Here is a 25,926-nt window from a genome sequence, read left to right as displayed (position 1 = left end):
TTCAATGTGATCCTGCTGTTTGAGCACTTTGGAGACGAACGGGAGTAGTAATATGGGTTGATAGCGGAACATAGAGGTTGGGTCAAGGGATGGCTTATTCAAGATAGAGGCGATTGTTGCGTGTGAAAGGAGAAAGGAATACTGTAAAAATTAAGGATAAGATGAAGAGACGGGAAAAACAGAATAGTGAGGTTGGGGAGGAATTACGATGGAAAAGGGCCAAGCGCATGAGTCGTAAGGTATGACTTGGAGAGAAAATAAGCAGTCTTTTTTTCAGAGATGGTAGGAAAGAAGAATGAAGACAAAGGGCATTGGTCTAAGATGCAGAAGGGTTGAGATGGTTGAACATTAAAGCATTATCTGACATGGTTGTTATGGCAAACAAGATGATATAGCATTGATAAGCCCATATCAATTTTTCTACCTTAAGACTGTTGTCTTCTCCAGAGGTCTTGAATTTGTTTAAATATGTTTGCAGAGTTTGACTACTCAGCACATAAGGTCCCCGTGTGCCCATTGCAAGGATTTTTTCAGTCAGCTCTTGACGATATTCTGAAAAATCAAATGCCTCGACTGGACCTGTTCTTCCTTGAGATAAAATGGCAACTTTCACCGTAGGCTTCTTGTCGCCACTGCAGCTAATTTTCTGCATGTTGGAAATACGCTCCAGTATATGCCTTAATTTGGATTCTAGTCCTCTGTAAGTGTTAAAGAGATTTTGCCCAGAGCTGACTTCCGAATCAAAACCAATAATCACTTCCAGGTTACAATCTGCAAATAAATCAAAATGTTATACCACTATTAGAAATAAAACCAAGTGAGTAATTCAGACAGAATATGGCCCCTGTGTGAGAGCTTTAAAGATATGGGACCTATGCAGTTCAATAGCTCATAATAAGGCACAATTCCACCTGTTTTTGAGGTAGAAGTGGGCCCCCCGAATCTCTACCCTTTAAAATTTCTGTAAATTGTATCTAATGAGAATAGGATCTGAAGAATGAAATCCTACTAACATTAATGTTATGTTCACTGATATAAAAAAGGAATATAGCTTAAAGCACCACTCCAGAATTTTTTTTTTATTTCGGTGTCAGAGTGGTATGATCAATGTAAGCTCCCTGTTCCTAGTAAAAGACTCACAGACTGTCATCTTCTGCTCTTCCCAGTGCCACCATCTTGTGATCGCAGCTTCTGACTGTCCCAAGCTCTCAATGTAAATCTATGAAAGCCTCGTTCTGGCCTAATCCTGCCTCTCATAGATTTACATTGAGAAGTGGCCTCCTGCTCGCCCAGCGAATACTGGAGCAATTCGGCAGGTCACAAACAGCAGAAGACCACTGAAGTGGTGCTGAGAAAAGAAGAAGACGGCGGCTGGTAATAATATTACTAGGGGCAGAAAACTTAGATTAGTACCGACACTTCGGTGATGAAATAACAAAAACTTTTCTAGGCTTCTAGCTAAAACATTATACACTTCAATATTCTTCTCTAAAAACTTCAAGTGATGTTCTCATCATTTTCTGTAGGAGTCCACCGCCCCCTGCCTTCCAGTTTACTGCTCCCTAGGGGATGGTCAGCTCCAGCTTGCTTAATAGTTCAGACCAGCGCATTGTTGTCCTCTGGACCAAATTGTGAGTTCTATGATGCTGCAATCAGTGGCAGCTTTGCAACACTGGGGAATCACAGCTGCACTGAAGCTGGCAAGATTTGGAGGTAACAGAGCGGTCCAGTGATCTGGGCAGCTTCAGAGCAGTGCTTACAAACTCTATTGGAAAGAGCTTGCTAGTGCTGCGCATGTTTGGCCACTACTGGTACACTGCAGTGGTTTCTGGTTCCCCAGGCTATAAGCAGTAAACCATAAACTTAAAATTCCTCTAATCATGAGAACTGAGGGTATTTTTAGTACCTAGTAAATAGAAAAGTTGTTTGTTTTTAAGAGCATATTGCACTTTTATACACAAGATAATGAGAAACAGTTCATCCGTAATGGGATTATAATTATTCCCATCACAGAATGTAATGGCATATTGGGTGCTAGGGGCCATGGTGGTCCTGCTGAGCAGTATGTGCTTTACCTGTTAGTTTTGCTTTACAATGCTGGATTAATGACATCAGCTAATACTTTATACTTAAAATAGGGGTGCATACACAATTGGTGCAATTGGTGCAACCTCTGCAGCTGCACAGGAGCCCAAAAAGTATGGAAACCCATTTCTACCTCCAAAGCAGCCATATCTTTCACTGAACAGGCACATATACTCTCCTTGCAAATGGTTTAGTTTCTGTGTCTACCAGCTATACATCATATCATAGCTATCAACTGCAATAATAGATGAATATGAATGAAAACAGTGAAAATAAGAGGGTACCTACCCCTGACACCATCTACGACACCTGGACAAACACTCCTTTTTTGCAGAGCAGTTTCAAGAGTTATCAAAATCTGTTCGTTCAGCTCTGAAAGCTGCTGGACAACAGGCACTCGGAAAGCACTCGGTGGATCACTTGTTATCTTGGAAACTTCATCAACATCTATGCTTCCCACACCGATTGCAAACACTTTGACTCCCCTACCGGACAGCGCTTGTGCCGCAGCCTGGCCATCACTGACGGACTTTGCCCCAGTGACAATGAAAGCAATTTGTGGAACGTTGGTGTCAATTCTACTGCCTGCCGGTTTTACAAAGTGTTTATCCTGCAAATGGCGAATAGCTGCGCCCAGATTGGCCACTCGGCCTCCTTTATACTCGGCCTTTGATACGGCCTCCATGATTTCTTCTCTGGTCTTGTATTCTCTGAGAAAAAACTCATCGGTCACATCTGAGTTGAACTGAGCCAGTGCAATCTGAATCGCTCCCTCTTCCTCCACAAGGGCATCAGCTATTCCTGATACGAACTCGAGAACCTCTTTAAAATTGTCCCGTCCCAAGTTCATGGAGCCATCCACAAGGAAAACAATGTCGGCTTCTTTCTTGCCATCTGAAACATTACAGTGAGATTATGACTGTTATGATCCATTTGTATTTTACATCTGAAAATAGAAATTATTGAAGAAGGCACTCCCCGTTGGCAGCAGGAATAGTTTTTGCTATCATAGAGTTACACAACATATCGTTGCATTGCCAAACTCAAAATTTTGTATGAAAAATATATACAAATGGAAATATTTCTAAAGTTGGCTTTGGGGTGTACTTTTTGTCACTGTGTCATTTTTTATTCTATGTATTTTTGTGAGACTGTATCAAATTTGTAAGGTTTGAAATCTGAGTCCGTAACTAAATTTGTGGAAAGGTAATAATAATAATAATAATAAATTTTATTTTTATAGCGCCGACATATTCCGCAGCACTTTACATTTCAGAGGGGATTTGTACAGACAATAGACATTACAGCATAACAATAATCACATACAGTAGATTATAACAAATAACAAGAGGAGTGAGGGCCCTGCTCGCAAGCTTACAGTCTATGAGGAAAGAGGTAGACACGAAAGGTGGGTGGTAACAGTTGCTCTGATTGTATGGACCAGCCATAATGTTAAGTGTGTAACAGTACAGACACAGAGGGCTAATGGATGCATAAAGCATGTGGGAACATGATGCTGGGAACCTGGTTATGGTAAAACTTTTGGCTCTGCCACACAGGGATAGGTTAGGTTAATGTGTTGAGGCGATAGGCCAGTCTGAATAAATGCGTTTTCAGGACACGCTTAAAATTGTGGGGATTGGGGACTAATCGTATTGACCTGGGAAGTGCATTCCAAAGAATTGGCGCAGCACGTGTAAAGTCTTGGAGACGGGAGTGGGAGGTTCTGACTATTGAGGATACTAACCTCAGGTCATCAGCAGAACGGAGGGCGCGGGTAGGGTGGTATACTGAAACAAGGGAGGAGATGTTGGGTGGTGCTGAACCATGGAGGGCTTTGTGGGTGAGGGTAATAAGTTTATACTGAATTCTGGAGTGGATGGGTAGCCAGGTAAGGGTGGGTGTGACAAATCTGTAGCAGTCGTACCTTTGCACTAGAGACCAAATTGAAGCTTAAAAATGGAGTTAAAACATAGTTTGGTATAAATGGGGAAAATGCTATGATTTCTGAATATTTTACCATTTTAAATTGAAAATATTATATCATTTTAGCTTTAGCTTTGGAATTACTACTAATAATTAGGGATGATCAAAAAGCAGCGACACATGCTGCTGCTGCGGCGCCGAACAGCTGATCATCGGGAGCGCTCCAGGTATCCAGGTTCCCGATGCAGCTATTCGGGAAGTGCTATAGCCATTTGAATAAGCTCTTATCCAAAACTATTCTATCAACCCTACTAATGATCAATAAACATTTGGAACATTAGATGATTTACAATGGATGCTTTTCCAACGTAGGCAATTGCACCTATACAATCACAATGCCTCTTTGATTCCTTAAAGGAGATCTGTCAGCAGGTTTTTGCTAGGTAATCTTCAGACAGCAGGATATAGAGACTGAAACACAGAATTCAGTGATGTGTAACTTATTAGGCTGTGTGCTGTTATTTACTTGCAAAGAAGGTGTTATCACCAAGAGATTATCATTGCTGGACTACAGCTCACATAACTGCTGGTCCAACCAAGCTCTTACCTGTGAAAAGCAGCTTACTGTCCATAGACTATGTACATAGGAAGCCTGGTGGGGGCGAAGGCAGCTGTCTCAGTTCTCTTTCAAGCTGTATCCAAGAGCTCTAATTGCATCACAACTGCTGTACCCAGTAATCTAAGTGATACATCGTTGGAATCAGGGTCTCTTTTCATACATTATGCTGCTCAAAATGAGATAGCATAAACCTGCTAATAGATTCCCTTTAAAGATCCCTTGTGAGGCAGAGTTCTACTATACATTGTTAGTTAAACATGGATGTGGAAACCACAAAAACACGACCAAAAGATCCTTTATCTTAATATAAATGTTTCTTTATTAGAAAGGACATAAAGGACAAGAAGGCAGACATGTGCAAAATGCAATCAAAGTGCAAGTAATGCCTGAAGAGCAATCGGCTCCGAAACGCGCGTTGGGGTGACCCCTGGACCACCTGGGCATTTGAGGACTGCATTGAGGTATGTTGGGGGTGGTTTCCTCCCCTATGGATGTGTAACAGTTTAGCCTTGTATGAGAAGGATTTCCTTCTCGGCTCAGTCTACATGGGGGCCCACGGTAATAGTGGATAGGAGGTTAGTTGTGTACTTCACAGGATATAGGTAGTGATTCCCCCTATATATACACATAATCATGGATACTTACTTATATTTGGCGCCTCTTTTGAGGTGATATAGGTTTCCTGGGCAATTCTGTGATATACTTTAAATTTTGGCCTCTATCTGCCCTCAACACACTATATGCCTCTTGTATATTAGATTTGTATATCTCTCTACCTTTCCTCTGTGTCTGGTGTTGGTCCAGGCGGTCTTCAGGCATTACTTGCACTTTGATTGCATTTTGCACATGTCTGCCTTCTTGTCCTTTATGTCCTTTCTAATAAAGAAACATTTATATTAAGATAAAGGATCTTTTGGTCGTGTTTTTGTGGTTTCCACATCCATGTTTAATGTATATTAGCGACTGATCCATGACGGTTCTATATCTGGGCACCAGTGTGTTATGATTTTATACTTAATATGCTCATATACACCTTGGTTATTGTATTTTGTCTATACATTGTTAGTTGCATACTTAAAGGGGTAATTTAGGACTTTCATTATTTTTTGGCATATAGGCCTAAGAACTAGGAGACAGGTAGTTGATAATTACCTTCCCGTTCTTTCTGGAGACAATTTTTGCTGACTCAGAGCAGTCATGGACCGCTCCTGCCAGATATTACCCAACACGCTATCACGTCAACAAAGCAGTGTCTTCTGTTCCACTCTGCTCTGTTGACAGCACGTCTCTGGCGATGTCATGCTGATTGACAGCCAGCTCCTTGCTGTGGAGCCAGCTGTCAATCAGCATAATGTGTGCAGTGACGCCCTGCTGAGCATAAGAGAAAGATCTGCTCTGTTGACGATGGGTGAAACAGCCAGTTCAGCTAGATCGTCCCAGTGCAGAACAGGCAGGTACTTAGTCCCATACACATCAATAATAAAAGTCCTGGATAACACTTGTTACTGCATATGCTAAAGTTATATACTTACTGATTGGCAGTTCTGGTTGTGATGGTGGTAAAGTTGGATCAACAGGACTTGTAAATGACCTGAATAAGACATTTTCGATGTTCGATAGGTCCTTAAATTCCCTGACAGTGAAGAGATAGCGTGGGTCTGACACAATGCGTTGCACTTCATCTCTGTCAGAACTGCCACTGGCTACAGCCAGAGATCTGATCCTACTCGTTCCAAGTATTCTAGCAGCTCCAGTAACATCATCTTCAGACTTGCCCCCGGTAAGAAGTACCAGATATTGTGGCACACCTTCTTCTATTCTGCTCCCAGCTGATTTTACAAAATGATTTTTTGTTACAAAATCTAGCGCTCTTCCGATATTCAGCGGCTCCCCTCCTTTGTTTCGCAGACGACGAATGTTTTGAGTCAAGGCAGGTTTGTTCATGTAGGTCTTCAGAAGAAACTCTGTGGTAGGATTGTTACTGAACTGAACCAAGCCTACCCTCACTTTATTAGGTGCGATCTCAAAGTTCTGTACAACTTTCAAGATAAAATCCCGAATGTTAGCAGTGCCGTCGGCACCAGTTTTTGTTGAACTGTCAATCAGGAAGACAACATCCCGTCTATCAGGATCAGAATCTATAGAAAAAGAGAAATATGGTATTTGAAAATAGAGAAACCATTTCATGTATTATATTCTCGAAGGCTTTAAAGGGGTTTTACCATCATAGATATTTATCACTAGAGATGAGTAAATCCGTGAAAGACAAATCTAATTCATTTGGAGTTTTATAAAAATGTAGGATTACCCCAAATATGACATTTGATGACTGCCATTTTACTTGATAATAGAGGGCCTGGAAAAGGGTTAAAAAAAAACTGTTTACCTGTCCAGGTACCACAACTCCCCTCTTGGTCCTCCACTGTGTCCTCCTGTGTCAAGGGCAGATGATATTCTCTTTTCCTTCACTCTGTTCAGACGTTTTCTGCATTGAGTAGGCCTCAGATGACTCACAGCACCCAAGGACTAGTCAGTGCCTCGAGCAATGCATGTCATGACATCACAACATGCATCTCAAGAGCTCTACACAGCACAGGAAGCACTGGCACAAAGTAAAAGATGTGGAAGAGGACATCACTTGCTGTGGACAATAGAGCCAGAGCGAAAAGAGGACCAGTTGGGAAGCTGCAGCTGTGAGACAGATGAGGAGACGGAATGACTTTATTATTTTCTAGTGTGCCCTCAGAGTATAAGGCACATTTGATTTGCAATGAATAAACAACGCAAATCACATTTTCTGGTCAAATCCAAGCAAACTGACGAATGTGAATTTTTGCAAATTTACTCATAACTATTTATCGCCATCCATGGGATAAGTTTTGCTAAATTTTGGATTACCGAAGATCACCCTGCTGGTGCCCCTACCAGTTATTAAAGCAGGGGTCTCATGAGGCATGAGCAAATATATACCAATGCAGCTCTACTCATTGTTTATGGTACCGGAATAGTTACAGTAACCAATCGTTAATACCAATGAATGAAGCAGAATTCATTCAAGAAGGGAGGAAGAGCTGAAGACTGAAACCCTCTTTCTAGTGATCATGGGGTTTTCTCCAGTATAAGTCTTTTTGTCACTTTTCTTGTGGCTGTTTTTGGTGGTAAAGCCTCTTTAACTTACAAACTATAGTACTAAGTAGAGTTGAGCGAAACGGGTCGAACAATTTCAAAAGTCGCCGACTTTTGGCAAAGTCGGGTTTCATGAAACGAAACCCGACCCTAGGATGAGGTCGGCCACGAGGTCGGCGACTTACGCGCCAAAGTCGCGTTTCAATAGTTTGTTTTGCGCTCTTTTTCAGCCAATCAGGATCCACGGACACTGTGGGCAACGTGATGACATAGGCAGGGGTCACCACCATCTTTCAGAAGGGCATGCAAGTGATTGGCTTGCTTTGGTGGGCGTCACAGGAGGTATAAAAGGACGTGCACGCCGACCGCCATCTTACTTCTGCCGATCTCAGTATAGGGAGAGGTTGCTGATTCTGTAGGGAGAGCGTTAGGCAGGGAAGAAGACAAAAAAACTGCTTCTGCTGCTAGCGATTTGGCCTGCACAACACACCAGTCACTGTGTGTGCAGTGCAAGGGGAGGCTATATAGTGGTGTATCAGTGGTGTTGGTTGTTGGGCTGCCTTCTAAGGCTTCCTGACATTCCTGCATTGCTGTTTACCCACTGCTCCGCAAACTGCTTTTTTAAAAGCAATCCAATCTCCCTTATCCTCTAGTCACTTTTGTCACAGCTGTGCCATCGAGCCTGTGACATAGCGCTCAGATATCAGTGGGCCTCACACAATCCAAAAGTGTCCAGTGTCCAAAAGTGTGTGCAGAGATTCAAAATCTCCCTTATCCTCTAGTCACTTTGGTCACAGCTGTGCCATCGAGCCTGTCACATAGCGCTCAGATATTCATTGGGCCTCACACAATCCAAAAGTGTCCAGTGTCCAAAAGTGTGTGCAGAGATTCAAAATCTCCCTTATCCTCTAGTCACTTTGGTCACAGCTGTGCCATCGAGCCTGTCTCATAGCGCTCAGATATTCACTGGGCCTCACACAATCCAAAAGTGTCCAGTGTCCAAAAGTGTGTGCAGAGATTCAAAATCTCCCTTATCCTCTAGTCACTTTGGTCACAGCTGTGCCATCGAGCCTGTCACATAGCGCTCAGATATTCATTGGGCCTCACACAATCCAAAAGTGTCCAGTGTCCAAAAGTGTGTGCAGAGATTCAAAATCTCCCTTATCCTCTAGTCACTGTGGTCACAGCTGTGCCATCGAGCCTGTCACATAGCGCTCAGATATTCATTGGGCCTTACACAATCCAAAAGTGTCCAGTGTCCAAAAGTGTGTGCAGAGATTCAAAATCTCCCTTATCCTCTAGTCACTTTGGTCACAGCTGTGCCATCGAGCCTGTGACATAGCGCTCAGATATCAGTGGGCCTCACACAATCCAAAAGTGTCCAGTGTCCAAAAGTGTGTGCAGAGATTCAAAATCTCCCTTATCCTCTAGTCACTTTGGTCACAGCTGTGCAATCGAGCCTGTGACATAGCGCTCAGATATCAGTGGGCCTCACACAATCCAAAAGTGTCCAGTGTCCAAAAGTGTGTGCAGAGATTAAAAATCTCCCTTATCCTCTAGTCACTTTGGTCACAGCTGTGCCATCGAGCCTGTCACATAGTGCTCAGATATTCATTGGGCCTCACACAATCCAAAAGTGTCCAGTGTCCAAAAGTGTGTGCAGAGATTCAAAATCTCCCTTATCCTCTAGTCACTTTGGTCACAGCTGTGCCATCGAGCCTGTCACATAGCGCTCAGATATTCATTGGGCCTCACACAATCCAAAAGTGTCCAGTGTCCAAAAGTGTGTGCAGAGATTCAAAATCTCCCTTATCCTCTAGTCACTTTGGTCACAGCTGTGCCATCGAGCCTGTCACATAGCGCTCAGATATTCATTGGGCCTCACACAATCCAAAAGTGTCCAGTGTCCAAAAGTGTGTGCAGAGATTCAAAATCTCCCTTATCCTCTAGTCACTTTGGTCACAGCTGTGCCATCGATCCTGTCACATAGCGCTCAGATATTCATTGGGCCTCACACAATCCAAAAGTGTCCAGTGTCCAAAAGTGTGTGCAGAGATTCAAAATCTCCCTTATCCTCTAGTCACTTTGGTCACAGCTGTGCCATCGAGCCTGTGACAAAGCGCTCAGATATCAGTGGGCCTCACACAATCCAAAAGTGTCCAGTGTCCAAAAGTGTGTGCAGAGATTCAAAATCTCCCTTATCCTCTAGTCACTTTGGTCACAGCTGTGCCATCGAGCCTGTGACATAGCGCTCAGATATCAGTGGGCCTCACACAATCCAAAAGTGTCCAGTGTCCAAAAGTGTGTGCAGAGATTCAAAATCTCCCTTATCCTCTAGTCACTTTGGTCACAGCTGTGCCATTGAGCCTGTCACATAGCGCTCAGATATTCATTGGGCCTCACACAATCCAAAAGTGTCCAGTGTCCAAAAGTGTGTGCAGAGATTAAAAATCTCCCTTATCCTCTAGTCACTTTGGTCACAGCTGTGCCATCGAGCCTGTGACATAGCGCTCAGATATCAGTGGGCCTCACACAATCCAAAAGTGTCCAGTGTCCAAAAGTGTGTGCAGAGATTCAAAATCTCCCTTATCCTCTAGTCACTTTGGTCACAACTGTGCCATCGAGCCTGTCACATAGCGCTCAGATATTCATTGGGCCTCACACAATCCAAAAGTGTCCAGTGTCCAAAAGTGTGTGCAGAGATTCAAAATCTCCCTTATCCTCTAGTCACTTTGGTCACAGCTGTGCCATCGAGCCTGTCACATAGCGCTCAGATATTCATTGGGCCTCACACAATCCAAAAGTGTCCAGTGTCCAAAAGTGTGTGCAGAGATTCAAAATCTCCCTTATCCTCTAGTCACTTTGGTCACAGCTGTGCCATCGAGCCTGTCACATAGCGCTCAGATATTCATTGGGCCTCACACAATCCAAAAGTGTCCAGTGTCCAAAAGTGTGTGCAGAGATTCAAAATCTCCCTTATCCTCCAGTCACTTTGGTCACAGCTGTGCCATCGAGCCAGTCACATAGCGCTCAGATATTCATTGGGCCTCACACAATCCAAAAGTGGCCAGTGTCCAAAAGTGTGTGCAGAGATTCAAAATCTCCCTTATCCTCTAGTCACTTTGGTCACAGCTGTGCCATCGAGCCTGTGACATAGCGCTCAGATATCAGTGGGCCTCACACAATCCAAAAGTGTCCAGTGTCCAAAAGTGTGTGCAGAGATAAAAAATCTCCCTTATCCTCTAGTCACTTTGGTCACAGCTGTGCCATCGAGCCTGTCACATAGCGCTCAGATATTCATTGGGCCTCACACAATCCAAAAGTGTCCAGTGTCCAAAAGTGTGTGCAGAGATTCAAAATCTCCCTTATCCTCTAGTCATTTTGGTCACAGCTGTGCCATCGAGCCTGTCACATAGCGCTCAGATATTCATTGGGCCTCACACAATCCAAAAGTGTCCAGTGTCCAAAAGTGTGTGCAGAGATTCAAAATCTCCCTTATCCTCTAGTCACTTTGGTCACAGCTGTGCCATCGAGCCTGTCACATAGCGCTCAGATATTCATTGGGCCTCACACAATCCAAAAGTGTCCAGTGTCCAAAAGTGTGTGCAGAGATTCAAAATCTCCCTTATCCTCTAGTCACTTTGGTCACAGCTGTGCCATCGAGCCTGTCACATAGCGCTCAGATATTCATTGGGCCTCACACAATCCAAAAGTGTCCAGTGTCCAAAAGTGTGTGCAGAGATTCAAAATCTCCCTTATCCTCTAGTCACTTTGGTCACAGCTGTGCCATCGAGCCTGTCACATAGCGCTCAGATATTCATTGGGCCTCACACAATCCAAAAGTGTCCAGTGTCCAAAAGTGTGTGCAGAGATTCAAAATCTCCCTTATCCTCCAGTCACTTTGGTCACAGCTGTGCCATCGAGCCTGTCACATAGCGCTCAGATATTCATTGGGCCTCACACAATCCAAAAGTGTCCAGTGTCCAAAAGTGTGTGCAGAGATTCAAAATCTCCCTTATCCTCTAGTCACTTTGGTCACAGCTGTGCCATCGAGCCTGTGACATAGCGCTCAGATATCAGTGGGCCTCACACAATCCAAAAGTGTCCAGTGTCCAAAAGTGTGTGCAGAGATAAAAAATCTCCCTTATCCTCTAGTCACTTTGGTCACAGCTGTGCCATCGAGCCTGTCACATAGCGCTCAGATATTCATTGGGCCTCACACAATGCAAAAGTGTCCAGTGTCCAAAAGTGTGTGCAGAGATTCAAAATCTCCCTTATCCTCTAGTCATTTTGGTCACAGCTGTGCCATCGAGCCTGTCACATAGCGCTCAGATATTCATTGGGCCTCACACAATCCAAAAGTGTCCAGTGTCCAAAAGTGTGTGCAGAGATTCAAAATCTCCCTTATCCTCTAGTCACTTTGGTCACAGCTGTGCCATCGAGCCTGTCACATAGCGCTCAGATATTCATTGGGCCTCACACAATCCAAAAGTGTCCAGTGTCCAAAAGTGTGTGCAGAGATTCAAAATCTCCCTTATCCTCTAGTCACTTTGGTCACAGCTGTGCCATCGAGCCTGTCACATAGCGCTCAGATATTCATTGGGCCTCACACAATCCAAAAGTGTCCAGTGTCCAAAAGTGTGTGCAGAGATTCAAAATCTCCCTTATCCTCTAGTCACTTTGGTCACAGCTGTGCCATCGAGCCTGTCACATAGCGCTCAGATATTCATTGGGCCTCACACAATCCAAAAGTGTCCAGTGTCCAAAAGTGTGTGCAGAGATTCAAAATCTCCCTTATCCTCTAGTCACTTTGGTCACAGCTGTGCCATCGAGCCTGTGACATAGCGCTCAGATATTCAGTAGGCCTCACACAATCCAAAAGTGTCCAGTGTCCAAAAGTGTGTGCAGAGATTCAAAATCTCCCTTATCCTCTAGTCACTTTGGTCACAGCTGTGCCATCGAGCCTGTGACATAGCGCTCAGATATCAGTGGGCCTCACACAATCCAAAAGTGTCCAGTGTCCAAAAGTGTGTGCAGAGATTCAAAATCTCCCTTATCCTCTAGTCACTTTGGTCACAGCTGTGCCATCGAGCCTGTCACATAGCGCTCAGATATTCATTGGGCCTCACACAATCCAAAAGTGTCCAGTGTCCAAAAGTGTGTGCAGAGATTCAAAATCTCCCTTATCCTCTAGTCACTTTGGTCACAGCTGTGCCATCGAGCCTGTCACATAGCGCTCAGATATTCATTGGGCCTCACACAATCCAAAAGTGTCCAGTGTCCAAAAGTGTGTGCAGAGATTCAAAATCTCCCTTATCCTCTAGTCACTTTGGTCACAGCTGTGCCATCGAGCCTGTCACATAGCGCTCAGATATTCATTGGGCCTCACACAATCCTAAAGTGTCCAGTGTCCAAAAGTGTGTGCAAAGATTCAAAATCTCCCTTATCCTCTAGTCACTTTGGTCACAGCTGTGCCATCGAGCCTGTGACATAGCGCTCAGATATCAGTGGGCCTCACACAATCCAAAAGTGTCCAGTGTCCAAAAGTGTGTGCAGAGATTCAAAATCTCCCTTATCCTCTAGTCACTTTGGTCACAGCTGTGCCATCGAGCCTGTGACATAGCGCTCAGATATCAGTGGGCCTCACACAATCCAAAAGTGTTCAGTGTCCAAAAGTGTGTGCAGAGATTCAAAATCTCCCTTATCCTCTAGTCACTTTGGTCACAGCTGTGCCATCGAGCCTGTCACATAGCGCTCAGATATTCATTGGGCCTCACACAATCCAAAAGTGTCCAGTGTCCAAAAGTGTGTGCAGAGATTCAAAATCTCCCTTATCCTCTAGTCACTTTGGTCACAGCTGTGCCATCGAGCCTGTCACATAGCGCTCAGATATTCATTGGGCCTCACACAATCCAAAAGTGTCCAGTGTCCAAAAGTGTGTGCAGAGATTCAAAATCTCCCTTATCCTCTAGTCACTTTGGTCACAGCTGTGCCATCGAGCCTGTCACATAGCGCTCAGATATTCATTGGGCCTCACACAATCCAAAAGTGTCCAGTGTCCAAAAGTGTGTGCAGAGATTCAAAATCTCCCTTATCCTCTAGTCACTTTGGTCACAGCTGTGCCATCGAGCCTGTCACATAGCGCTCAGATATTCATTGGGCCTCACACAATCCAAAAGTGTCCAGTGTCCACAAGTGTCTGCAGAAATTCAAAATCTCCCCTGTCCTATAGACACCTTGTACCTTGTTTTACATTACTATATAGTTTGTTGGATTTTGTCTACATTTCTACCAAAAATGAGGAAGGCTGGTGGAAGAGGCCGTGGAATTGGGCGGGGGTTGGCAGCTGGTAATGATGGTGTTGGTGGTGGATCTGATGGTAGTGGCAAGAGCAAAATAGGACCGAATGCAGGTGTTGAGCCTGCGTCATCGTCTGGCTACATAAGGCCTCGAACGCTTAGTTTTCTAGGAGTTGGCAAACCGCTTTTAAAGCCAGAGCATCAGGAAAAAGTTTTGTCTTACATTGCTGACTCAGCCTCCAGCTCTATCGCCTCCTCTTCTTCAGTTGTAAAAAGTAAAAGCACTGAGTCGTCATTGGAGGCTCATGTTCATGAACCACACCTTTCCTTGTGTCCTTCACCCCAACCAAGATTGAAGGATGACGCAGGCCATACTACTGATTACTCCATGGAGCTGTTTTCACATACCATGCCTGGATTATCAAGTCAAATGGTGAATTACCCAGGCCAAGATGAATCTGACATGGAGTGCACTGATGCACAGCCGCTGATGGATGATTCTGCTGGTACATTCACTCAGAGCACTATATTGTCCTCGCAGTGTACAGAGCCAGATTCTGACCCTGATGAGACTCAGGTGCCCCTTCCCGCACACTATACCACCATACACGGTGACACAGAGGAAGGTGCACATGACATAGAAGAGGAGGTGATGGATGACCCAGTTGTTGACCCAGATTGGCATCCATTGGGGGAAGAGGGTGCTGCTTCCAATAGCTCAGATGAGGAGCATCCACAGCAGACATCGACATCGCAACAGCTGTTATCTGGCAGGCCCGTAGCACTCCAAAGACAGGTTCCAAACATCAAAAGAGTTGCTGGACAGCTTGTCCAGAGGGTCAAAAGATCACAGCGTGCTAGGCCGCAAAATGTCTGCCAAAGTAGGAAGAGTGCAGTGTGGCACTTTTTTGAACAAAATCCTCATGATCAGGCCAAGGTTATCTGTAAGAAGTGCGCAAAGACCTTTAGCCGAGGGAAAAATCTGAAAAATTTGAATACCAGTTGCATGCTTAGACATTTAACCAGCATGCACTTGCAAGCGTGGACACAACACCAAACCTCAAGTGCCACATGTGCAACTGATCACAACGAAGGTAGTCAGCAACGCTACATTGTTTCCCCCACTGTAAGCCCACCGGTTAGCACAGCAGCAAATGTTGAGGTGTCGTTGCAAGGCCACAGCAGTCAGGGAATCCCACTGTTATATCAACGAAAGACTGATTCTAGGCCATCAGAAAGAACACCAACTCCATCACCATCATCAACCCTCTCTCAGTCCGCCCTGTCCACCGCTACTTCCACCATATGCAGCTCTCAAGTCCAGCTCACCCTCCCAGACACTATGAGTAGGTCAAGAAAGTACTCAGTCTCTCATCCGCGTACACTGGGTTTGAACGCCCACATTGCCAAACTAATCTTGTTTGAGATGATGCCCTTTCGGTTGGTGGAAAGCACAGCTTTCCGCGAACTCATGGCCTATGCAGTACCACGCTATGACCTACCCAGTCGCCACTTCTTCTCTCGCAAAGCCATCCCAGCCCTCCACCATCATGTGAAAGACCGCATTGTCCATGCACTTAAGCAGTCAGTGAGCGGAAAGGTGCACCTCACAACTGATGCATGGTCCAGTCGGCATGGCCAGGGCCGTTACGTGTCCATCACTGCGCACTGGGTTAATGTGGTGGATGCAGGGTCCACAGGGGACAGCGGTGGTGGGACAGTGCTGCCTAGCCCACGGTATAGGAAACAGTTGGCTGTAGGCGTTCGACCCTCCTCCTCCTCCTCCTCCTCCTCCTCCAGAAGCGAAAGCTCGTCCACAGAGCGCAGTCGTACGAGCACTCCATCTGCAGCTGCCACTGTTACACACGATGTGTCCCCCTATCGAGCAGCTAGTGGAAAGCGTCAGCAGGCTGTGTTGCAGATGATGTGTTTGGGCAACAGACACACCGCCGAGGTGCTGGCCGAGTACTTGAAGCGACAAACTGAGTCATGGCTGGGCAGTGTACATCTTGAGGCAGGCAAGGTAGTTAGTGATAACGGCCGTAATTTTGTGGCAGCCATAGCCCTTTCAAAACTCAGCCACATACCTTGCTTGGCTCACACCTTGAACCTGGTGGTGCAGTGCTTCCTCAAAAATTATCTGGAGTTAACAGCCCTGCTCCAGAAGGTGCGAAGACTGTGCGCGCACATCCGCCGGTCGCCTGTACACTCCGTTCGTATGCAGAAGCTGCAGCGATTGCTCCACCTTCCCAACCACCGCCTCATTATCGACATTGCAACAAGGTGGAACTCCACCCTGCACATGGTGGAGCAGCTGTGCGAGCAGAGGCAGGCCATAATGCATTTGTGGGAGGATACACGGCCAGGCACTTTGAGAGCAGACATGGAGTTGACAGGTGTGCAGTGGTCGAAGCTGAAAGACCTCTGTAAAGTCCTTCAGTGTTTTGAGGAATGCACACAGCTGGTAAGCGCAGACGACGCCATCCTAAGCATGAGCATCCCACTTATGCGTCTGCTCATGCAAACTTTGACGCACCTTAAGGAGCAGGCGTCTGCAGCCAATATTGATGAGGAGGAAGAGGAGGAGGGAATCCTTGATGACATTCAGCCATTGTCTGCTCAGGGACCTCTCCTGGACGAGGTGGAGGAAGAAGAGGAGGAGGAGGATGATGATGGGGATGATTACTTAGGGGAGGAGGATGCATCTCGTGGGGCAAGTGAAAATGTTGGCGTGGCAAGGTCTGGTACAGGGTTTGTGCGTGACTGGAGGGATGTGGATTTGCCAGAAAGTGCTCCTCCAACCAGCACTCGCAGTGCATCATTGACACCGGGAACATTGTCCCACATGTCAGATTATGCCTTGCAGATCCTAAAAAGGGACCCCCGCATTGCCAAAATGATGAACGATGACGACTACTGGTTAGCCAGCATCCTGGATCCACGCTATAAAGGCAAATTACAAAACATCATGCCACAGGAGAACCTTGACCTAATATTGGCTAATAAACAAGCAACTCTGGTAAATCGGTTGCTTGAGGCATTCCCAGCACACAGCAGCGGTGATGGTTCTCACACGAGCTGTACGGGCCGGGGCAGCTTGACAGAGGTGTTCGTGGTGCACACAGCAGAAGTGGCGTTGGAGACAGGGGTTTCATGACAATGTTGTGGACTGATTTTTCAAATACCGCTCACACAACTGGTAATACTGCATCGATGGAAAGTGACAGGAGACAGCAGTTGTCAACTATGGTTACAAACTACTTTTCCTCCCATATCGATGTTCTCCCACACAGGTCATTCCCCTTTGACTATTGGGCCGCTAAACTGGACACCTGGCCTGAATTGGCCCAATATGCCTTACAGGATCTCGCTTGCCCAGCTGCAAGTGTGCTATCGGAAAGAGTCTTCAGTGCAGCTGGATCAATCCTGACAGAAAAAAGGACCCGTCTGTCAACCCAAAATGTGGATGATCTAACCTTCATTAAAATGAACCATGCATGGGTTTCCAAGGATTTTGTCCCACCTTCCCCTGATGACACATAGGGTGACAGAAAAATGGCTTGCTTTGGTCCACCTCTTCCTGGGACTTCACCTATTTCGCCTTTTGCATCAGCTGAATGTCCAACATCAACATATGCCACTTTCTAAAACTCCCTAACTGTGCTGCCTCCCCCCCATGGCCGGGGTCACCACCTAGCGCACGACACCGTGCGAGTGCCGTTGCCCTGGACAGGTGGGTAGGCCGACTCTTGGGCGCGGGCACTGGCACAGGGTCCCTCATAGTGCAATCAAGTGTCTCTGACGGTGGTGGTGCACACCCGCCGTCAGACACACCGCTGTACTATGAGGGGCCCAGTGCCAGTACCGACGCCCACGAGTGGGCCCCCCTTGCTTGGGCAGGGCCCCAGCATTTGCAATCTTTACCTCTCCCTGCTCCTCCGCTGTGTAATCTGGGCCGTCAAATCCATACTGTGCCTGACACCATCTGAGCCTGCCTCCTGATGTATAGACATATATTTTGAATGTGTACGCTATCCATACATGTTATCTGGGGATACGGTACCCTTTCTAACCTTTGTGCAATCACGTGCAATCCATACTGGGCCTAACACCGTCTGAGCCTGCCTCCTGAGACATATATTTTGAATGTGTACGCTATCCATACATGTTATCCGGGGATACGGTACCCTTTCTAACCTTTGTGCAATCACGTGCAATCCATACTGGGCCTAACACCGTCTGAGCCTGCCTCCTGATGTATAGACATATATTTTGAATGTGTACGCTATCCATACATGTTATCCGGGGATACGGTACCCTTTCTAACCTTTGTGCAATCACGTGCAATCCATACTGGGCCTAACACCGTCTGAGCCTGCCTCCTGAGACATATATTTTGAATGTGTACGCTATCCATACATGTTATCCGGGGATACGGTACCCTTTCTCACCTTTGTGCAATCACGTGTAATCCATACTGGGCATGAGAACGGCTGGCGAGCTGTTAAGCAAGCTACAGCACCTGTGGTTTGCACACGTAAGTTTTTCATTTTTTCAGGAATGACGGTTAGGCCTAATTCCGGAACTGCGATTGACCTGCACTTACTGGGCAATCATTGTTCGCGGGTAATAATTGTAATCAGTGATCCCCATCACTAACGTTGTTCAGCGGGTTATCTGCACCTGTAAGCGACAAATGCTGGCCTTTTCAGTGTAGCGCACATGCAGCCACGGACATGTAAGAGCATGACACACCAGTTATTGGCAAATCTCATGTGCCAGAGCCTCACATGTCCCTCTAGTAAGCCGAACTCGGACCGCGGGGCATGACGGAGTCTCGTTCGTTAACGGAATTAAGCTTGCAATGTGTACATCTGTTCTGTAGCTGGCATGGTTGAGGTTTCCCAGGTGGAGTCGAATTTAACTGTAGGCTCCACTCCTGGTGGTGCCCTTCTGGACATTCCTTTAAGGTTCAGCTTTGCCACCATACTGCCCACGTAAAACAAACACTTTGCCTTCATGAACGCTGTTTGGAGGGTCATGACTCGTGGGAATAACGCCGCCCAATCAGTTAACCTGCTAGAGAGATCCTTCGTTGCTCCCAAGCATGACATCACACTCCCTAGGAAGAAGGTAATGCCACTGTGGCGACCGTACTCCTGGGGGCGACACAAGTGCACTGATGCCCAGCCACTGCTCGATGAATCTGCTGGTACATTGACCCAGACCACTACATTCCCCTCGCACGCTACCCGGCCTGAATCTGACCCTGATGAAACTCAGGTTACCCTTCCCATATACAGTTCCATCTTACACGGTGACAAAGAGGAAGCTGCAGATGAAAGTGCAGGTTCGGCCCACCCGCCATCAGACACACCACCGTACTATCAGGGGCCCTGTGCCAGTGCCGTCGCCAATGAGTGGGCCCCCCCTGCTTGCCCAGTATCACAGCACTTGCAAAGTTGAAATACTGTGCAGTGAGATGGAAGATGGGGACGACGAGGAGTCTAGACTAGTACAGGGATTCCCTAGCGAGGAGACTTATTTGATTGTTTTCAATGTTGGGACAGCAATTTTTGGGGAGCACTATACTCTGGAGAATGATAGATGGGGCCCACCATACACTGGAACATTCCAAAGGTGGACATCAGACACTGGAGCAGCATTTACAGGGCCCATTATACACTAGAGCATTAGAAATGGGGCCCATTATGTTTGGAGCATTATTTGGGCCCATAAGACAGTGGAGCTTCATCCATGGGGACCAACATATACTGTAGCATTATGTGGAGCTCATCATATACTGTTTCAAACATTATATGGGACCAATGATTCTGTATGGAGAAATAGATGGGCCTTGTCATGAGATGTAAAAAGTGAGGTATTTTTCATTGTACTATACCGCTATTTCTCTGCCGTATCGGAGCATGATGAGTTGTGGTATGTGTTAAAGGGGCGCTCTTTCGCCCAGGGCACATGAAAACCTGCAGCCAGCCCCCCCCCCCCCACAACTTTAGCCAAATAACCCCCATTTTTAAGTGCGTAACTTGTATTATGAAGTTAATTAAGGTTGACAAGCTTAAGTAAGAAGAATTGATGCTTTTGGCATTCAAATGGGCACTGTAGGTGTGTTTCCTGTCCTCCTCTCACTGCCGACTTTTATTCCCCATTGACTTACATTGGGTTTTGTGTTTCGGGACGACCCCGACTTTTCCCTATAATCGGACGATCTTGCTCGACCCGGCTTTTGGAAAAGTCGGGTTTCACGAAACGAAACGCGACCCTAAAAAACCAAAAGTCGCTCAACTCTAGTACTAAGTACTAATATGCGATAATACTACGGTAATTATTTTTATTCATTTACCATCTTTACATCTTTTAGTTAAGCCATTGCTAAACCTATTTTTGTCCCTTCAACCCTCACTTTGGTTAATCACTATCATTAAAGGAAATGTAATAAAAAATAAGAATCAAAATTCTGGTTTAATTTGCAATAAACTGGCATTTAAAACTTCCATTAGATTTGCACTGTGTTTGAGACACTTTATGCCTTAGTAGACATTGTCTAGAAAAAATGTGTTACTTACGTAATTAACATGTGTTATGATGCACCAAAATTTAGGTAAAAAATAGAATCCTAAAGTGAGTCAACCAAGAGACGAGAAGGAAAATGTCTAACATTTAGCAAGAAACAGCATGAGCCACTGTGATACGTTTGGTTCATCTCCTGCCTGACTGGTCTATTTCTAAGCTGCCAATATTTAGGTCAATATTAATCTATCCCATTATGTTTTATGTACGTACATGCAAAATTGGGCTGTGTCTATGCATTGGAATGTAATGTTTGAAATCTTTGATCTAAGGTATACATATGACTAACATCAGCCAAACCCCAGCATCATTTTAATGTGTATTGGGGCTCCGATTAGCCCACAAGAGATAAAGTTAGGGGAGATAAGAATCCAGCAAGATGATTTCGAACTGGCAATCTTTTTGTTCTCTAAGCGATAAGCCTCCAGAAATGTCTGACAGCATCTTGCTCATAGAGAACGCAAGAGCCCTTGTTATAAAAGAACAACAAATTATTTTTCTGCTTATGCATGCAAACCTTGTTTGGCTACAGCCACACTTTCAGTATTGAGTATTATACCTTGTCCTCTGATTGTTCCTCACTTGATTTTGGCTTTCAAATGCCGAGAAAAAATACTGAACAAATACTGATAGTGTGGCCGTAGCCTTTGAGCATGTTTTTCATGAAGAAAAAATGGTTTTATTGGAAGCTACAGTATGTGCTAAAAGTAAAGTTTTATTTTCATTGTTTGTAAAAGTTCTTCAATTTATAGGAGAACTACTAATAAGTAAAGAGGAAAATACTCATTTTGGGAACTCACAATTTTATAAAATTATTACCTGCAGTCGTTCCTGATTGTCTTAAAATGATCTCAGTTATTTGATTTTGATCCAGGCGAGTGACACTTGAAAGCAATCTTTGTTCCAATGATGGCAATTCTTGGAAACTAGAAACAGAATATGTATAATCTTGCCCAAAAGTAATTTTCCTGGCCTCGTCATTGTCAATGTTCTTTCCAATCACAAAAGGAAACACGGAAGACTCTTTAATTGCTCTTGCGCCTTCGCTGACATCATCAGATGAAGGTCCAGAAGAAGCTACAATAAGAAACTGTGGAACTTGTTCTTCTATACGACTTCCAGATGGTCTGGTAAATATATTCTTGGACACATACTCCAGGGCATTACCGGTGTTTACTGATGATCCACCTTTTGGTCGAATTCTCCTCACAGCACTTTGAACCTCTTCTTTGGTGGAGTGTGCATTTAACAGGAATTCCACTTTTGGATCTTCACTGTACTGGACGACAGCTACACGTGTGGTGTCTGGACTGACATCCATTGTAGCTACAACCCGCTCTATCAGCGATTTCACATTGTTGAACTCTGAGGCTGCACCCCTTGACCCATCAACAAGGAACACCACGTCTCTCTTTGCACCTATTAAAGATTACATTGCACAAAGTGAAGTCTTATTACATTACTAACAATAATGTGCAATTACATCATTTTCTGTCTAACGCTTCATTCAGATGGGCATTTTGTACCCATGTTTAACCATTTGATATAACATCTAGACCACCCACAGTTGGACGGAAACAAAGTTATAAGACTAAAGGCTTGTTATACAATTATGTATATTAGAGCAATACTGTTCGATGTTATCTTAGTAGGTAGGAGTTACTGTTAAAATTATATCATTGCAAATTTACCAACCTTGTACTGTTACAGTAGGACGTGACTGCATTAAAATTTCAATATCACCGGCTTGAAGTTCAGACACTCTTCTTGTGAAGGTCTGATAAACAGTACCTAGTTGGCTAACATCAGGAACAGTAATGGCAAAGTCAGGAATAAAGGAGATTGTTCTCATCTCTCCGGCGTCAGCATTTCGGACTCCGATAGAAAATGGAATAACACCAGAATTCTTTAGATCTGTGGCAGGCCTCCTGACATCATCTCTTGACCTGGCAGTGGTTAGTAGAACCAAGAACTGGGGCACACCCTCAGCTGACCGACTGCCTGCTGCACTAGTAAAGACATTGGAGGTGACATAGTCCAACGCTGCCCCTGTGTTTAGTGTTGATCCACCAATCGGTGATAATTGCTGGATAGCTCTTAGAACTCCTTGACCATCTGGATGAGCATTCAGTAGAAAGCTGGGTCGTGTGGAATCACTGTACTGAACAACTCCAATACGAATACGATCTTGACCCACATCAAGGTTTTCCACCACCCTTTGAATAAAGGAACGAAGAGATGGAAAGCTGGATCTGCCATCGTTAGATCCATCAATCAAGAACACAATATCTTTCCTTTTGCTGATATCATCTAAAATTACAAGAAAACAAAAGTTACACAGCCATACCTGTAGCATATCTAAAAGCCAACATTTTTTCATAAACATGGAGAATAAACGAGCTTTCGATAATCTTCAGAAGTTTCATTCGGATTATAGAAGCTGCACATACACATGGCAAAGTTGTAGAAGAAGATAATCAAAATAATATAAGCTTTTACAAGTCTAAAATAATACTTTGCTTTATCAGGTCAGGTACTAATCTGCTGACAACTGAAAGCACTTCATACATGTAGACTTACAATGGCCTTCAATGTCATGAGTTAGAAAATACTGTGTCTTTATGTTGAAGTTTTAACTCTTAATGAATAGGTCTAATTAGTTTTGGACCTCTTTGCATTAGAAGACCTTGTGTGTGACAGGTGTGGGTCAAACCTCTGCAATCTGCATCAATATGAAGAAGCAGGTTCCCTTAGCCACTCATCCAGCCTGGTGGATTGGCCTTTGGGTAATGCATCCAGTGGAAATGTGTAATAATGTAGATGTAGAACCTAAAGAGGACAATAATCCTTCATATAGACTGTTAGACTGTACAAGTGTGTTTAGAGTGCAAAAATATATTTTTACATTCTGGTGGGTCATACAAAACAAAATTCTACATGTGCTTTGACAACTTTCCTACAGTTAGGAATGATAGTTATGTCAAAAGTGAGGTGCAAAATCTGTAGCTGTTAAAACATGGCAAAACTAAATGATGAAGGAATAGAAGTGTATTTGTGAGTATCATTAATAACTTATACCACTGGCAGCCACAGCGTTCCTATACCAAAGACAGATACAGTAATCCCATACCAGTGGCAGCCACAGCGCTTCTATACCAGTGACAGCCACAGTGCTCCTATACCAGTGACAGCCACAGTACTCCTATGCCAGTGACAGCCACAGCGCTCTCATTCTAGTGAGAGCTTCAGCTTTGCTATAGCAGTGACAGACAAAGTGCCTCGTAAAAGTAGCCATCACAGTGCCCTCTAGAAAGCACAGCTGCCGCAGCACATCTAAGGAGAAGCCAGCCATTGTGCCACTGCAGCAATGACCTTCACATGAAATCCAGCCACAGTGCCACATTAATGCAAGCCATAATGCAACCTATTGAGCATTTGTCCAGTTAAATGTTTCCAAACCATATTGTCCCCATTGAGAACAACCAAAGAATGCTAACTCCAGTGTCGCTGTGAAAGCCATGCCTCAGCATACTCACCTGAATCCAAGTCATGTCCAGTCTCTGAAATGCAGAAGGTCACATATAAGGAGCTCAGGGCTCATGTGTGACCTACTGTTCCAGCATGGATCTCTAAGATCATTGCTGGAAAGAAATAAATAAAAGAAAGAACAAAACTTTCTTTTGAAGGTCAGAAAGATGCAGATGTCTTTTGATTGCTGTGTGAGAGCTATTGTCAGTTAAGGTAGGGGCATTGTGATACACCTCCACCAGAAAAGTAAGGCATTGTGCCCCAAGAAAAGCCTGAACAACAGCAAATGTGGAAATCTGGGAAAAACAAAAATAAAAGTACTTACAAGTTTCTGTTGGCACCTCCACTGAGATGGTTTGTATGAGATTAATAAATTGTGACTGTAAAGAGGAGAGCTCTCCCAGAGACTCTGAGGACACAATAAATTGTGGTGCCAAAACAATCTTCTCAAGTTCCTGAGATTCAGCCCTTTGTGCCTTGATTGCAAATGTCACCACACCAGCTCTCTTCAATTTATTTGCTGCCTGATCTACGCTGTCTCCAGATTTGCCTGCAGCCAGCAAGACTAGGTATTGTTGTACCCCCTCTTGAATTCTACTTCCAGACTCTGGTGTGAAAAGATTGTCATGGGCATAATCCAGAGCACCTCCAATATTGAACTCCTTGCTTGGTTTGAATCTCATCCTTCGTACTGTACTGACTACCTCGGGTTTTGTTTGAAATGAGTCAAACTTAAATTCCACTTTCACATTTTCACCGACTAAACCCAAAGAGATACGAGTTTCATCTGGGCTAACGTTGAGACCATCAATGACGTTTGCCACAAAGTTTCGAACAAGTGGAAAACTCCCAGCAATATTGTTGGAACCATCAATCAGGAATAAGATGTCTCTTTTGCTTTCTGTTTCTGTACAAAAAGGCACCAAAATGGTTTAAAAGTTAAAAAACCCTCTTAATAAATTGGCAAATTGTGACCTAACTCACCACAATCATCTACTTTATAAACCAGATGCAGAAAATACTTTAATAATTGAAATACCCATAAGTAATAATAAAAGATAAGAAAAGTAATTACTACCCAACGAACAAAACACATTTTAGAATATAGTTCAACTCATGACCACTACGAGTCTCCAACTATAATGGAAGATACCACATGGGACCTATTGTGGGCCGGTCACTTAGAGCTTTACAGGTGAGGTTTGTCTTAGTGACGGTCCCACTATGGGTATCACGCAGTGTTTCTTGAAGTTAGCTTAAAGATGACATGTCGGAATTCCTGCCATGCCTGCTGTATTAAGTATTCCCCATAAAATGTATTCTACAAAAAATAAATATGTGACATTCATCACGTAGCAGTAAAATCCATGAATATATGTATTTATTCCATTAAAAAAAATAGTTGGGGGATATACAGCAATAATGATCAGCAGACTGCGTATGGCTGCTTTGCACATTATGTGCTTTCTTAAGGCTTTGATGACTTGAGAAAGCACATTGTGTGCGAAACATATGTAGCCAACCTGCTGACCATTATTGCTGTAAATCCCCCAACAATTTTTCCTATGGAATGATTAAAGGGCTGGTTCAAAGGCAAAGTAATTTTCCTGCTAAATCCCTATCTATTTAGTGCCTACATCTAAACTATTTTCTAATATACTGACATTAAAAATTCCCTATCCTTCCCTAACTACACTATCTAATAGCTATTGTATTTTGTTCCCTTCTTCCTTTTTGATGACTCGGTTTGAG

The 25,926-nt window shown here is 44.4% G+C and overlaps 1 protein-coding gene across 1 annotated transcript in view; it reads right to left on the bottom strand.

The window, feature by feature from the left end:
- Positions 1–25,926, bottom strand: part of COL6A3 (collagen type VI alpha 3 chain) — a 170,408-nt gene that overhangs the window by 68,904 nt on the left and 75,578 nt on the right. Inside the window, exons 7-12 of the mRNA XM_073553278.1 lie at positions 24,500–25,081; positions 22,342–22,956; positions 21,466–22,065; positions 6,163–6,768; positions 2,374–2,979; positions 425–771 (exon numbers count right to left, since the gene is read on the bottom strand). Of these exons, the coding sequence (XP_073409379.1) occupies positions 425–771; positions 2,374–2,979; positions 6,163–6,768; positions 21,466–22,065; positions 22,342–22,956; positions 24,500–25,081 (3,356 nt within the window). The remainder of the gene's footprint in view (positions 1–424; positions 772–2,373; positions 2,980–6,162; positions 6,769–21,465; positions 22,066–22,341; positions 22,957–24,499; positions 25,082–25,926) is intronic.

Source organism: Dendrobates tinctorius, unplaced genomic scaffold (genome assembly GCF_039654945.1).
Source record: "Dendrobates tinctorius isolate UK_male_01 unplaced genomic scaffold, ASM3965494v1 ptg000199l, whole genome shotgun sequence".
Taxonomy (NCBI): domain Eukaryota; kingdom Metazoa; phylum Chordata; class Amphibia; order Anura; family Dendrobatidae; genus Dendrobates; species Dendrobates tinctorius.
This window is presented reverse-complemented; position numbering and strand designations above follow the sequence as displayed.